At 40.6% G+C, this 14970-nt stretch overlaps 2 protein-coding genes across 3 annotated transcripts; both read right to left on the minus strand.

Annotated features, from left to right (window-relative positions):
- Positions 1 to 322: 322 nt before the first annotated feature.
- On the minus strand, positions 323 to 6407 carry sparta (spartin a). Of its 2 annotated transcripts, none has more exons than XM_049591219.1 (8): positions 6202 to 6402; positions 4546 to 5369; positions 3174 to 3368; positions 2688 to 2844; positions 2224 to 2418; positions 1950 to 2111; positions 1704 to 1794; positions 323 to 919 (listed from the first exon to the last, which is right to left on the minus strand). In XM_049591219.1, the coding sequence occupies exons 2-8, from the start codon at positions 5341 to 5343 to the stop codon at positions 658 to 660; spliced, it is 1860 nt and encodes a 619-aa protein (XP_049447176.1). In that variant the 5' UTR covers positions 5344 to 5369; positions 6202 to 6402; the 3' UTR covers positions 323 to 657. The 2 variants fall into 2 exon arrangements, with proteins under 2 accessions (XP_049447176.1, XP_049447178.1); XM_049591221.1 differs by lacking the exon at positions 323 to 919 and adding an exon at positions 940 to 1482 and having other exon boundaries at positions 6202 to 6407.
- An 818-nt stretch (positions 6408 to 7225) lies between these two features.
- Positions 7226 to 11749, minus strand: ccna1 (cyclin A1). The gene is made up of 9 exons (XM_049591222.1): positions 11536 to 11749; positions 9663 to 9821; positions 9329 to 9548; positions 9125 to 9240; positions 8772 to 8998; positions 8093 to 8297; positions 7850 to 7963; positions 7620 to 7753; positions 7226 to 7433 (listed from the first exon to the last, which is right to left on the minus strand). Exons 1-9 carry the CDS (start codon positions 11539 to 11541, stop codon positions 7382 to 7384), a joined length of 1233 nt encoding a protein of 410 aa, XP_049447179.1. The 5' UTR covers positions 11542 to 11749; the 3' UTR covers positions 7226 to 7381.
- Positions 11750 to 14970: the final 3221 nt, after the last annotated feature.

The raw sequence follows: 14970 nt of genomic DNA on the forward strand, positions 1-14970 counted from the left end.
TTTGCAAGCAGCCATTTTTACGAAGCTCATTTCGCGCTTAATTAGGCCTGAAAATTGACTTCCTCTGTACACTGAGCTCTTAATTCACCAGTTAACATTAATGGCCAATGAATGCCACTTGATTTATCTCGCAGAGGATCTTATTATAATTGGAAAAACAATGCATATGTGTGTGTGTGTGAGAGAGAGATGATATTTGTTTGTTTTGGCCCTCTATAAGAACACCTTTCAATAAACATCCCAAATAAAAATTAATCTCTGGTAACCATGGTTAAAATGTGCAATTTATATATATATTTTTTTACAACATCTGTGTGTTTGCTTTACATTATTATTGCACTTTCATACAGATCATACATACAGCTATTCAATATATAAGTCTACTGTTTACAGGAATATTTACTGAGTATTTTACACATAAAAAACACAAAATAAGCACCAATAAATACAGAAAGAAAACCTAAATTGCTACCACAAATTCATTCATGTAAAACTTAACAATGCAGCCAACCTTAACCTAGCCAAATAAATAACTTAGTAGTTTAATAACATTCACAACTAAATAGCCACTTCAGAGATGAGTGCCTTATTTAGTTGCAGAAAATGTAAATGAGGAGCTGATGCATCATTCAAGCACAGCATTAAGTCCTGCGGGATCTATTTTTTCTGCTCCTCCTCCTTCTTCTTCTGCTTTTCCTTCCCATCTGTCTCTGCTTCAAGTTCTCGTTTCTGCGCCTCCTTCCCCTCAGTCTTCGCCTGCTGTCCCTCCGGGCTTTTGACCATGGCCTTGGCTGTCTTCTTCCCTGCAGTCTTCAGGATGGCTTTGAGGCCCAGATTGTCAATGTTGTACGCAGTCACACCAACATTGATCACTGACTTCAGGGCAGTGTTTGTGGCGTCGCCTGCGTCGTTACCATACCTTCACCACGAATAATATGGTGAAGTTGGGGAAGAGTGGTTTGGTGTTACAAAATAATAATAAATGATTGTGCTAGAGCAATGTGATATTGGTATTGTTTTCACTCACATCAACACGACAAAGGTCAAGAACAGCAGTCATGTTTCACTTTGTAGAGATTTTATTAGTATCAAACCAGGGAAAAAGAGACTACAGAAGGTATGAACAGCAAAAGCAGCACCACCCAACACAAGCAGACATTTAGCTGCAGTTAGCAGACCCAGAAAGACACACAAACAGAAGTTTAAACTACATCAAGTCAAAAAAGAACCCAAAAAACATTCTTTGTATGTCTGATTAAATAATTCAATCAAAGAAAGTCAGTCTGATGAAACAAAAAGACAGTTCTGTATGTTAACTGTTGAGTTAGATTTCGAAATTGTCTTATTGGGAGTTATTTTCTGACTTGATCTGGGTTAATGACACAGAGTTGATCAGCCGTTAGTTCACAAGTCTTTGCCTTTACTCCCCCGTGCAGTCATATGTTGCCAGACATTTTTAATAGACTCTCTAAGCCCTTAAATCTGAAAAGAAACAGGTGTGAAAGAAAGCAGATCAGTTTCCCAACGTACCACGAAGAAAGCAACACAGAGGGCTGGTTTCTGATCATCCAGCATCCTACTGTTGTTTAAAGCAACCAGAGGGACTTAGTAACAGGCTGGAAACAAGATTTACAATAGTTGAATAATGAGAACATTTCAGTTAGTTAAATACAGACACAGAAATGGGAAATGACTGAACTTACTTGTACGTCACAGTTGTGACAGTCTCTGCCGTAACACTTTTGCCAACCAGCTTTGCTCCAGTCTCTAGACTAGACCAAACTGTAGACAAACCTGGTTTGGATGTAAATAAAAAATGTCTGAGTACTCTAGAAAGACTTGGACCTCCCACTCTAAAAGAAATATCCAAAATGCCAAAACATGAATCAATATTTTGACATTTTATAGGGCTACTGATATGACAACATTTCCATTATATTGGTGCATACCTTCTACACTTTTGGCTGCCACAAACTTGGCTCCATCCCAGTTGGAAGGGCTGCCATCTTTGTTCTTCTTCATAGACTCCGGGACCAGCTTAGCACCCTGTTTCTTCACATGGGGAGCCATCTTATCTGCAACTTTTTCTGCCACTGTACTCACACCATTAACTGTAATACATATTGGTACATAGCTATATTATATTACAGTACAAACGACCAATGGCAAGATAAAGACAGTTGTGGCCAACATAGTCTTTCCTCTACTGGTTTAAGTCCTTACCCAAGAACTGGCTGACTCGCACAGCACCCCCGGTGGCCTGTTTAGCCACATGCAGACCTTTGGTGACACGGGGGCTGACCTCTGAAGGAGTTTCCTCGGGTGTGATGTGGTCCCGGATCTTGGCTGCTCCCCTGTGAATGGCCCTTCCAGTGGCCTCAGCTCCTTTTACAAACCCTACGCTCAACCGTGTAGCTCCTACAGACAGACATATTTTGGGTGTTAAATGTAAATTAGAAATATCAGTGATCGTTGTGTTGTTAAAATACCTTCTGCAGTCAAATGAAGAGGTAGCTGGACAAAGTTTTTCTTACAGCACTCAGTCCTGTTCAGGGGAGACTGCTACATAGGTAAACGGTGCCCTCTAGTGGTAGTTTTTGTAAATATCCACTGTATGTACCACCTGCTTATAATACCGTATTCTGTTTTGATTTTGTTTTCCTTTATCAGGGCCCACACGACCTCACCTGACAAGATTCCTTGTGCCATCTTCTCACTCCATCCAGGAAGTGGTGGTTTGTCTTTGTCCCCTGTTGGTACTGTCAGCGCTTCATGCTCTTTCATGGGACCAAGGGGGATTTTCTCACTCAGGTTAATGACTTCTACCCCTGCCCCCTCTGGACCCTGTCAGGGAATCCATTAAGTCATACTGCTTAAGAGTTATCACGACAGGAGACACAGCAAGAGGCTTTTAAAATGTGCGTACGCCCAAACAGGTAACGTGCATTCCTCTAAGTCATGACTCAACTGGGAAAGAATGTTTTACCCACAGCATGACAACTATTTAGTTCCTCCTGTGAAGTCAAGAATAAAGTGACGCTGTGAGACAATGGATGCTACTAAAAGGTGTAGTCATGAGTAACTACGGTTTACTTTCAACACCCTCCTATGTATTGTTTCAAAGCGTGCACACCCATCCTTACATTTGCTCCATACGGACATAATAGACTGACCTGGACCCGGAGTTCAGCGAGCTGCGAGATAAGGTCCTGAAAAGTCTCTCGTTGGACAGCAGGCAGTTCAGAGGACAACACTATGCCCACGTAGCACCCTGGCGTCTCTGACAACATGTCAGGGAACATGAAGATGCCAGAGTTGGCCAAAAGCACCGGAGTGTCTGGGGTCAGCGGGTACAACCAGTCACACACCTTGAAAACACAGACACACAGAAATAAGGATTTGGGGAAATGATGAAGGTTGTCACCCCTGTACCATGGACAGAAAAGCAGGACAAGAAGTCTTCTGTTTTGAGTGCTTATTTGTTTCTCCAGCTCATAAAATGTGAACTGAAAATCATCCCATGTCCAATGCTTTTTCCCAATTGAACCTTACATGTGTAGGGTGGTTTCTTGTGACCCCAAAGGTGCACAAAAATGCATCGTCATTTCCCAGCAAGCAGTGTCCCCTATTCCCTTTGACCCATTTCCCCCTCTCAAAGACACATCACAGGCTTTTAGCCCCATCAGGACTGGTGTCAGTCATCCACACAGACATAATACAGATACAGACTTGCTGCTGCATCGTGACACTGGTATGCCGCCTGACAGAGTGACCCCAATGAGGGCGCAGGACACTGACCAGCAGCACAACAGAAGCGCAGACTCATCTGTTAATGGGACCATTGTCTTGTTGGGAAAACAAAGCAGGGCCAGAATACGGGAGAGCAGCCCACGAAACAGAGTCATGGGTTGCACTGCAGTACACAGCAGGGCATAATACACGCTTTGTAGAGGTGTCAGAATACATTACTGGCACTTTTTATGTGCTATATTGACTCAGTATAAAAATCCTCACACAAATGTAGCAGGCTGTCAGACGGCTCCACATGACAAGGACACATATATGGACAGAGCAGTGATATTTATTGATGAGATTAAGCAATGTCTTTGAATATGCAGTAGCCAAAGTGGAGAGTAATACTGCTTAAACATAAGTATAAATACAATGATAGGACAGCCTTTAACCAATTAATGACAAATTTCAGTATGCACAAGTACAGGTCAGGATCATCCCTTTAAAGCACTGACGTAGGAATAAATGCCATATCCGAGTCAACTTTTAAAGCTCGGTTTTGACTTGTTTCAGTATCATGTGCATGTGCTGTCAAACTCAAAGTGGGCACCACCCAGACAAAAATATAATATTTGTAAGCTTAACGTTTCTTTTTGACTCATACTCAAACACTATATACCAATATAATGACTCAGAGAAGTCAGTGACGTGATTTGCTGCTCACACACACTCACCTGGAAGACACACGCCCAAGGAAAATGCTTTGCAGACATGCCCACATGCATTCAGATAACATACTGTGTGTACACTCACATGTAGATATGCTGAGGGTCGTCCAGCAGTGGCATCCTTCTGCTGACTTTCAAACGCGATGATGCGCAGGTAGCCTGGATTAGACAAGGAGCTGACCTGCCCATTTGGCGCCACAAAAAACATCTGCACCCCAGAGGGGATGAAAAGCAGCTCATTCCCATCTGTTCTAGCTGCTGCTCCAGTCTGCCCTCCTGACATGAGGCCGCCTCCGACAGGACCATAAGACAGACTGCGGTGGCCGAGAGTTGGCTGTGGTGTATACGCTGGAGGCTGGTCCCTCGGGTTGGCCATGGCTACAGCTCCTGGGGCCTCTGCAGGGACTGTGTGCTTGTGTGGAACAGCAGGGGAAGGAGGTCTGGGAGGGAGTGTTGGGGTTGTGTTCTGGGTGGTGGTAGCAGGCACGGTGGGGTACAGATGGTGGAGGGAGCTTTGGGGAGGCTGGCTGCTTGGTGCCAGGTCTGGGTAAAGATTAAGAGGAAGCTCCTGCAATAGGCGGCTCCTCTGGGTTTGTGTTGTCATCAGAGAGGTCTCCAGGTCAGAGAGGTGGGTGTTGACAGTCTTCAGAGTCTCCCTCATTCTTTGCTGAAGCTGCCTGGCTGTGTCCCAGACTGCTCCCTGCTGCCTCGCCCCCCCAGTGGGCACTTCCAGTCCTTGGGCAAGGTGCTGTCGACCTTTCCTGTAATACACCAGGGCCTCTCCTCTTAGCCCAGCCTCTTCAGCAGCCAAACCACGGCTCAGAGAGTGACCAGCTGTCTCATACTGGTCCTTGATAAGCAGCAGCTCAGCAGGCTCAGCCATACCAAGGAGGTGATGGGATACTAGGACTGGGAAGGAAGGATGGAAGCAGAGAAGAAGTCACAAGTGCTATCTTCATAATGAGACAAAAGATGTTCTGCAGTTTCTGAGTTTACAGTATTTTACAGTTATCCTCAGCCAGTTTTTTTTTTTCAACACACAAATTTAGGTGTAGATAAAGGGAGGGATGCAGGGGACATGGCCCATCAATATTTACAACATGTGCATTCCTCAAATAAAATCACTAAAGTAGCAGAGGACTTCTATTTTTGTCAGAAGTTGAAGTCATCTACACCATAAACTGATGCAGAAAAAAGGCACATTTGTGCATAAAACTTAACCAGAATGCACACAAATATTAAATATTGACTTCTTGGGAGTATATTTTCAGTCTTAATGATTTTCAAAATGTGCACTTCCGGTGAACAGTTGGGATTATATGTAAATAACAGTGAGACAGAAAGAGCATGTACCTGACATATGCAACTACACCAGGGGTGAAAAGCAAAGAACAAACATCTTAAAAACATTGTCAACACCGTCATAGGTACTTTTTCCAAATTAAGGCACTGTACATGAATAAATGTGAGCAAAATCTCTGTCATGCTATTGTCAGCGGCAATGAGCAGGTTGTTAACAGTCTGAGCTCGTGAACACATCTGGTTTAACCTGAACAACGAGACCATGGACTTGCCTGTGAGCTTCCTTTTAAGAAGTCTTCCCCAGACAGCACATTTACACTTCAAATAAGAGTTTCCAAACTTACTCATCATGTCAGTATCAAATGTAGCAAACTGTTAACATTTCAGATATCATGCCTGACCGCTGAATAACAAATGATAAACTTTAAAGGTGACTTACCTGGACAACCGAACTTTAATATCCCGACGAAGAAGAAAAAACAATAAATAAGTTGTTTCAAAGAGTCCTTATTTTAGTTGCCGACGGTTCCTCTGTACTTTCATAGGTGTCAATATAACTACATGTATCAATGTGTTCATTTCACTCACTAAATTGATGTGACGCACCCCCGGGAACTACACAAGAGCGTCAAACCACCCGGAGCGATAAAATGGCTTCCGGCCAACACTTTCAAAATAAAACACACAGGCTACACCTTACAGAGATGGTTTCTTGTGAAAATAAAAAACTATAAAGCAAATTTCAAAAATTATTTAGAGGGAATACAATAACAACCATAATAATAACACAAACATTTATTATATATATAATAAATGTTCTATACATAATATGTATTATCTTTATTAATATATAATAAATAATGTAAAAATAAAAGGTGTGTGCGTGTGTGTGTATATATATATATATATATATATATATATATATATATATTCCCAGCATAACTGTTATTTTTATGATGACTATGTAAAACAGATGTGTTGTGCAATGGGCAGCATACAATTTGTTGGCTGATGACAGTCTGTACATGTCCTGTAGGTTCTGAGTGTGTGAAATTGTGAACAGCGACAGCTCTGTGTATGGACTGTATATATGTAGGATCTATATGTATAAACTTTTTTGTATCTTTTAACGGCAGGTACCTCCAAGACAAATTTCCTTCGGCACAATAAAGTCTATCTTATCTTATTTCCTAGTGTAGTAATTCATTTCACAGCATTCACATGTAGCACTACAGTGAGACATGACACATGAAAAAAGTTCACAAAAATGCTTTACATATTTTAAAATCCCTTTAAAAGATATGGTAAATGCTGTAATTCCTGATTTAAACACAACATAATAATGAACAAAATATAGATGTATTACAAAAGATGACTCATCAGTTTTAAAAACTTTTTACAAGAACACCTGCAGGTATCAAATTTCTTCAGTCACGATGTAGGCTTTATTAAAAATGGTTTGTTGTATTTGCATAAACTATATTAAAAAATCTCAAAGTTATTAGGTGTCCAGAGGAGCGAAGCACATGTGGGATTGGCAGTAGAATCAGGTGTGTTTGTTTTGTTCACAGTCTAATTAGATTCTGGCAGAAGCATCGGAAGACGGGTGGGGCAGTTATTCATGGCAAAGACAGAACAGCAGGTGCAGTGATCAATGACACACGACAATACCTGTAAACGCAGAGATAACACACATCAGTCTAGTGATATAAAAGTGTGTCCTGGATGCATTAATCACCAAGATAATCTGCAAACCACACATGAAAGATCCCAAAGGCCTGTGATTTACATAACCCGTTTGAAAGTTGCCTAAATATAAATATTTAAACTTAATTAAAAAACTAAACTACGCCTTACCTTGAACTCTTATACTTATCCCTGACGGCCTGTTGCGGGTGACTCTCTGCACTGATGTATAGCTTGTGGAGGTCAGTCAGACAGGGGACAATCTCAGCCGTGGTGTAACCAGTCAAGGCTTGTAAGGAATCTGGCTGGAATGTGGAAAAAGAGCTTAAAAGGTCACATTTTGGAGAATTTCTTTTTAAGATCTTTTCATAAAAGGGAGCCAAGAATCTGAATAAATGTACCCAGAGAGATTTGTTCACAGTGTAGGTGGCGAGGCAGTAGGCTCCAGCTGCCACTATAGATGGGGTGTACTGCAGGAATGGATCGATTTCCAGCAGGCTTAACTCTGCCACATACTAGAAGCAGAAAAAAAACACACATCACTGAGTCAAAATATGATCAAGGGACACGGAAAACTATAATTTCACAGGCAGTGGGCACAAATCAATAATCTGGCTGGCATTTGACTTATTGATTTTCCTCACCAGGGCAAGGTTCTCAGTGTTGGCACAGACTGAGTGGATGGACATGAAAAGGCGAAGGAACTGGTTTACAGTGGGGGCTGCCACTTTGAAAGAGAGCACTTTTAGGAACACGTGCTCCATGTGGACCAGCTGCTCCTTGGTGTAGGTGCTGTCTGTGGTGTACACAAACTCGTTCAGCTCGGGAGGAAAGATCTCCTCATATTTTCTACAAAGTGACACATCAGGCGACATCAGGTCAACTGTCACCCATTACTGAGTCAATGTAACTGTATTGCACTCAGGTGGATTTATACAACCACCAATAAAGGTCCAGTGTGTAGGATTTAGGGGCATCTGTTGGCAGAAATGATATAAGATATATTTCTAACTATGTTTTTGTTCCCTTAGAATGAATCGTTTATATCTACATATGGAGCGGGTGCTCTTCCACAGAGTCCGCCATGTCCTTCTTCAGTAGCACAGAACGGAAAACCCAAACACTGCCACTAGATAGGGCCATTTGCGTTTTCGTGTCAGCCGCTGTACTTCTCCTACACACTTGGCACACAGTAGACATTCCAGCTCTGCAACCTCACCGCTACATAACACTAAATGCTTCACATCGGACCTTTAAAGATTTCTGACAAATCAAAAACTGAAATGGACAGGAAATTTGTTAGAAACAGAAACACGTGCTTACGACGCGATCAATAATGCAGCTGTGCCGGCCAGCTGCAGCTTGTTCCGTTTTAAATACGCTATGGAGGAAAGAAAGCGGTCCAAATAGTTGACGGCAAGGTGCAGAGTTTCAGTACGAAGCTTGTATTCCTGGACGACTTCCACCATCCAGTCCACCAGGATAACCCTCATGCCGTTGGTGATCTCTGGATGTTTCTCTAAGTAGCCTGGCTTTGGCCTGGACCTCATCTGGCATTAGAAACGAAAGCAGTTCTCATGAGGTATTTGTGTTGAGCTGAGAGGCAAAGTCTCGTAAGTACAATGCTTTAATCCTGCTCATATACACAGTGATAAGAAGTTAAGATAATTTCGCACTTCACTCTCCCTCAAGTGCAGGTAAATGTCCTCTGTATACTCGGAAACACGCAGCACCTCCTCTGACATCAGGGATCTGTCTGTGTCAGACTGCATAGAAACATCCTGGCACGAACCTACAAGAGTGATCAGCAGTAGGTTAACAAAATGAAGACTGAACAAGAAAAAAGCCTTTGTAGATGTTTTTGCATTTGCCAAACTCACTTGTACTCAGGTCCAGCAGGAGTCTCAAATCTTCATTTTGCATTGCATCAGTTTCTGCATCTAAGTAATAGCTGTCCGAGACCACCTCTTGACCAGAAGCTGCAAGAACAACTTCACAAGCTTCTTCGACATAAACATCGAAGCTGGAACTGGAGGGATGGCCGAGGAAGGCGAGCTGGGAGCTGTCGGAGATCGAACTGTGTTTGGAAAAATGGCCCCCCTGTGGAGAAAAAGGAGGCAGCATGACTGCCACGTTAAGTTGAAATGTGAATGTTCTGCAGGGGAAAACTGAATCAGAAAGTTAAATGACCTCTACAGTGTCCTTCTCACTGACCTGGCTGAAGGATCGACCACGCTGCTCATTGTCCGACAACACACCGAGGACTGTCCGCTGCTTGGCTCTCTGGACCTGTGATGCATCCGTTTTGCTTGAAGGTGGAATGTTTTCTTTGCTAGTGTGACTGCCGCAATGGGCATTTGTGCTGAAGTTCATCTTTAAACAAGGAGATGAGGAAAAATAAAGTTAAAAAAGGTTGATAGTAACAGAAACACTTAATGAAAAAAGGAGTTTAACAGGTACATAAATCATTACATATACACCTGATAAGTGGATACCTGTTAGAATCTGGCTCAAAATATTCCAATCTATGATCAAACTGACTTTACTGTATGGTTGTGAAGTGTGGGGTCCTCTTGTAAAAAAAATAAAGACACCACCCTGAAGTCCTACACACTGAGATTTGCACGGGTATACTCAGAGTCCACAAAAACACCCCTAAAAATGGATGCCAAGCTGAACTCGGCCAATTCCCCCTTTTAATTAAGATACAAAAAGAGTAATCAAATTCTACAAACACCTAAAAACAAGAGATACCAACTCCTACCATTACTGGGCTCTGGTCTTGGTCCTGAGGCACCTCCTCTAACAGCACAAGGCCTCAGGACAACCCTCACACAATCCAGCCCAACCAAATTATAGCTAAAGAAAAAGAGAACTACATCGACTATTGGACATCTACCACAGAAACCTGAAACAAACTTCAGTGCTCTTTGACTCTAAACAGACAGTGCAGGATGGCAAACTATCTGACCACTGTGACAGATCAGAAACTGAGACAGACACTATGTACAGACTCAGTGATCACAGTCTGGACACAGGCTGCCTTAAGAAGACAGGCTGTGTCAGCTCTGTCCACAGAGTAACATTTCCCGCTACAGTGTGGCACAAATGAAGACATCAGAACAAAGGTCTTTACAAAAATTAAATGTAAAAACTCCAAGATTTTGGTTCACTCTCTGACCAGACTAAAATGCAACATCTATTTGGAGGAAATAGTGTCAGTGCCATTGACACAGCAACATATGTCAGCACATATCACAGCCTAAGAGACAACCAACACAACAACATATAGTTCATCTCATCACAGATCACTGATTGATGAATTTAAGAGCATCATAAAGAATCTAGTGACAGAGACATGTGCTTGTTTTTCTTTAGAGGCCACTATGTTTGAATAGTTGTTGTTTTATTGTGGGTTTGTCTTATATGTTGTATTTGTTGCATTTTAAATGTTTGATTGGTGGCTACCTTGACCAGGTCTCTCTTGTAAAATATAGTTTCAATCCCTTTAAAATGTATGTCTATAATTTTGCGATGCATTTCTGTTTACCATTTTTGAATTTTCACTGTCTTAAATTGTAATTGTTCTTTGGTAACTCATAGTAAGTGCCAGTAAAGCTTACTGACTTGAACTGATTAATCGATTATTACGATAGTTGCAGATTTATTTTTAATTAACTGATTAACTGTTTCTGCACCTAACGGTCCAAAAATAGAAAAAGAAATAAACAAAACAAACGAACTTAACTGAAATTTGCAGGGAAATATTCACTGGTCCCACCATTAGAACAAAACCAAATGTTTTTTTTAATTAGCTTTTTTAAAATGAAGTCTTGCAGTGAACACCTAATAAAGTGTAAAATGGGGCGGCCTGCGACGTTCAGGTGCGCTGAAGAAGTCTCAGACCTTATTACCATGGTTACAAGACTTCATCAGTGCATCAATCACAGACACATTAACTAGGACAGAGGTAGGAAAATAAGGCTGCAAACTTAGTGCATCACCTGACTTGATCCTAGAGCACAGTCTAACAATAGCTTCCTGAAATATATAACAGACAATCGTCTGTTCATGAGAGCAAACTCACCATCATCAGAATCAAACGTAGTTAACAGTTAAACGTCAGGTTTGGAGGGTGGAGGCGAAAACAAAATAACCGGCGACTTTGTAATCTTCTAACTTGCTTATTTGGAGACAAACAGCGACCTCTCGCTGCGTTCAAGCGACCTGAGGCAGATTCCTGGGTGTCAGATGTTGTAGTCCAGCAGGGGAAGTTTGATCCAGGTGTCCTTGTAAACTTATCAGCTGTTTCCACGGAATGGTTTTCTGTCCTGTCACGCGCCCGAATGCAACTGCTGATAGCTGACGGCGTCGTGCGTCAAGAACTCCTCAGTGAATTTATTATTAAAGTTTATCAAATTTATTAAAAATGAATTTGTAAGTATGCACTTAGTCCTATATGTGTGCTTAAACGATGCATTATTATTATCGTTAATAATTAGTATTATTAATAAATCGTTACTATTATTGATTTTTACGTATGTAGTTTAATGGGTTTTTTTTTTTTACAACTGTTATTATTATTATTATTATTATTATTTTAATAACTATAATTTCTTTTCATGTAATGTCATATATTCTATCTTAGGGGTGAGGGGTGAGTGTGCTACATGCTTGTGCAACTTGTTAAATGGTTAAAATCAGTAAATATCAAAAAAGAAATAATAATAATAAAATAAAATAAATAATTTGCAATTTAATTTCTAATATGAATCAATAAGGGTTCTGTTTGGGCTACAGTTCTTGCATTACTTCCTCAAGTACAAGTGATATATTAGGATTTTTAGAGCACTGCCCACATACTGAGACATTTTGGAAAGATTTGGAAAACTACTTGTACGACAAACTTAATGTCAACATAAAGCAACATAAAGGATATTGATATATTCTTCTACTGTTCTCAGAATAACTGAAATTCATTGTGAATCTTTTTATCATGTTTGGCTAAATTTTCCAATAAAATGAGATGATTCAGCAAAAAGCCAGTGTCGTGAATTTACCTTATTTCTGGAAATAAATAATCTGAATATAATATTTTAAGTTTGTGAAATCCCTACCAGTTAGAACACTTCCAGATTTTATTAGTAAAACATACATCTAGCCTTATTTTTTATTTTAAATGTATTTTTTTGTATCTGTTATTGGATAAATTAGAGATGCTGTGCTTCTCTGCCAGAAGTTAGGAGAAATGTTTTTTATAAGACCTGGGAACCCTTTTTGTCTCATTTTCTAACACCCAAACATCATCAGCTCTCAATGTTTTTTTTTTTACTCAGCCCTTGACATAATACATTTTTAAAAAGTAAAACCTGACTCCATGGATGTTGCTATTCTGCATATTAAATTCTTGACATTGTGCCTTAGCAATACTTAAAGGAAGAAAAAAAATGAGGATAGGAGGAGGATGGGTGGGGGGTGGGAGGAAAGGGCTGTTGTTTCATTTAAGGCTTCAGGGTCATGTCTACTTTAGGTTGCTCTGCACACTGATGCATACTGTGTGGCCCTGTGGAATGTGTCTGCCCAACCCTGGTGTGTTTTAGTTTTGCTTGTTTGTTTTTCCTTTTTGGAAACCTTAATTAAAATATTTTGAAATTAAATGAACCTGTCATTCATTTATTTCTTTATTTTTATTAACTATAATTTGTCTTTCTTGTGCAAATCTTCCCAATAACTTCCTAATGTGATGCAGGACGCATTCACTCTGCTACATGTTTGCAGTGTTTGAATCACAACACATGAAGCAGTTTTGAGGTGTGGTGGTGGAACATGAGTCACTTTGGAGACACTGACCTGAGCAGAGCTTTTGTCACTGTGTCATGAAGTAATATATGGACTGCTGATAAGTTGTTGGACAAGAATGAAAGTGTCATGCTTGGAGTAGGTGCTGACACGTTGGCTTAAGAGAGAAGAGTTGGGTGTAAAGCTATAGGCTAGTTTACTGATGGTGACAGATACTAGAACAATAAAGTGCCAATGTCATATGAAAAGCAGTCACTCATAAACAGTATTTCGTAGAATCTGCTGGTTGAAATATCTGTTCAGTATGCCTAAATGATTTGGAAAAGATGTGTTAAAATTCACATGTATAGTACTATAACAGAGTGTGTGGAAGCCGTATTTTGCATCTGTGATGTAGAAATGAAGCAGTGTACATGAGAGGCAATTTCCTCCCTTGCTGTGAGAGAGATTGGGCAGTGAAAACACAGCTTCTCTGGACTCAGAAAAAGTCGTGAGGAGCTAATTTTACACAGCTACCCATTAGATTTAATACCTGACATTTGTTTACGACCTCAGCAATAACAACACCTCACACCTTCTCTGCTTCTCATCACAATGCTTCAAACTGTCTCACATCTCCACAACTACAAAACCAAACCTTATTAAGCCAGGCGGCAAAACGACTGCTTGTTTAAGCGGGGTGCTATAAATTCATATTTATGTCCTGTCTGTTTCACAGGAGCGTAGTCACTGCTTGTCTCTGTCTCCAAGATTTCTGTAGCGAGGATGAAAGCAGTGCTGCTTCTGGCTAAATGCCTTCCTGACAGTTTTGTCCTCAGCTCAGGTTAAACTGTGAACTGGATATTTACTGTACTTGTCACTGCTGTTTGCTTTGTTGTTGCTGTTGCAGCAGCTGTGTGGTTACATCCAACGTCAGAGAAGTGACAATGATTTTCTGTTCCCAAGATAGGTACAGATAGGAGCAGAATAGAAAACCAAGATCAACAGAGGATAACATACTGACATCTATAGTAGATAACAGGGCAATCTATCATCCTGTGGACCTGCTCACACACCAGTTAGACTGCAAGTATTAACACAGATAGAGAGGGGTGTAAACCCTCCATAGACAATACATGTAGAAATCTGATTTACACACTTAATTTAAAAACAATATGATATATAGAAGACATTTTTGGAGTAAAACATTCATGTTGGACAAAAAGTCTGCACTGTATGGAAAGCTGCTGACTGCCTGCGGGTTCTACACTGTCCATCAGATGGCAGGCTTTGTCTTCAGTAAATACCATCTGATGTTTTTCATCTGCAGTAAATTTAAGCAGACTTGCTGTTATGTCAAATAACCATTTTAGGGGTTGTCAGATTATGCAACCATAGATGCAAAGTCTTATCATTAGGCTCCAACCCCCAAAAGTCTTATAACAGGAATAAGTTTGGATACATTTATAATTCATCGTATGACATTGTGACCCTGTTACATCTTATTTTACAAATTAGCACAGACCGTTTGCTCACTCAAACTTCTCGGGGTAAGAGATGGTGCAAAGCAGTGAAATATTCAGCTGATGACTCAAAGTAGCTTGTATATTTATTTGCCTGCAAACCAAGCGGATGTTTAGAGTTGCCTGAAATTATTATTGCTATGATGCTGATCATTAATATCATATCTTAGTCACAGATAGAACTACAGGCAGTAAACTAAAGAGTCAGGAGAGGGAGTTTG

Source organism: Epinephelus fuscoguttatus, linkage group LG12 (assembly GCF_011397635.1).
Source record: "Epinephelus fuscoguttatus linkage group LG12, E.fuscoguttatus.final_Chr_v1".
NCBI lineage: Eukaryota > Metazoa > Chordata > Actinopteri > Perciformes > Serranidae > Epinephelus > Epinephelus fuscoguttatus.

Bases quoted from the DNA above. Each gene is read 5' to 3' on its own strand.
- sparta (XM_049591219.1), bottom strand. From the start codon at position 5,343: ATGGCTGAGCCTGCTGAGCTGCTGCTTATCAAGGACCAGTATGAGACA. The intron at 3,369-4,545 runs GTGAGTGTACAC...TGTGTTTTCAAG, and splicing joins GACCCTCAGCATATCTACAT to GTGTGTGACTGGTTGTACCC. The intron at 1,795-1,949 runs GTATGCACCAAT...CATCCAAACCAG, and splicing joins GGCAGCCAAAAGTGTAGAAG to GTTTGTCTACAGTTTGGTCT.
- ccna1 (XM_049591222.1), bottom strand. The intron at 9,241-9,328 runs GTGAGTTTGGCA...TCACTCTTGTAG, and splicing joins CCTGCTGGACCTGAGTACAA to GTTCGTGCCAGGATGTTTCT. The intron at 8,999-9,124 runs GTGCGAAATTAT...TTCTAATGCCAG, and splicing joins TGCACTTGAGGGAGAGTGAA to ATGAGGTCCAGGCCAAAGCC.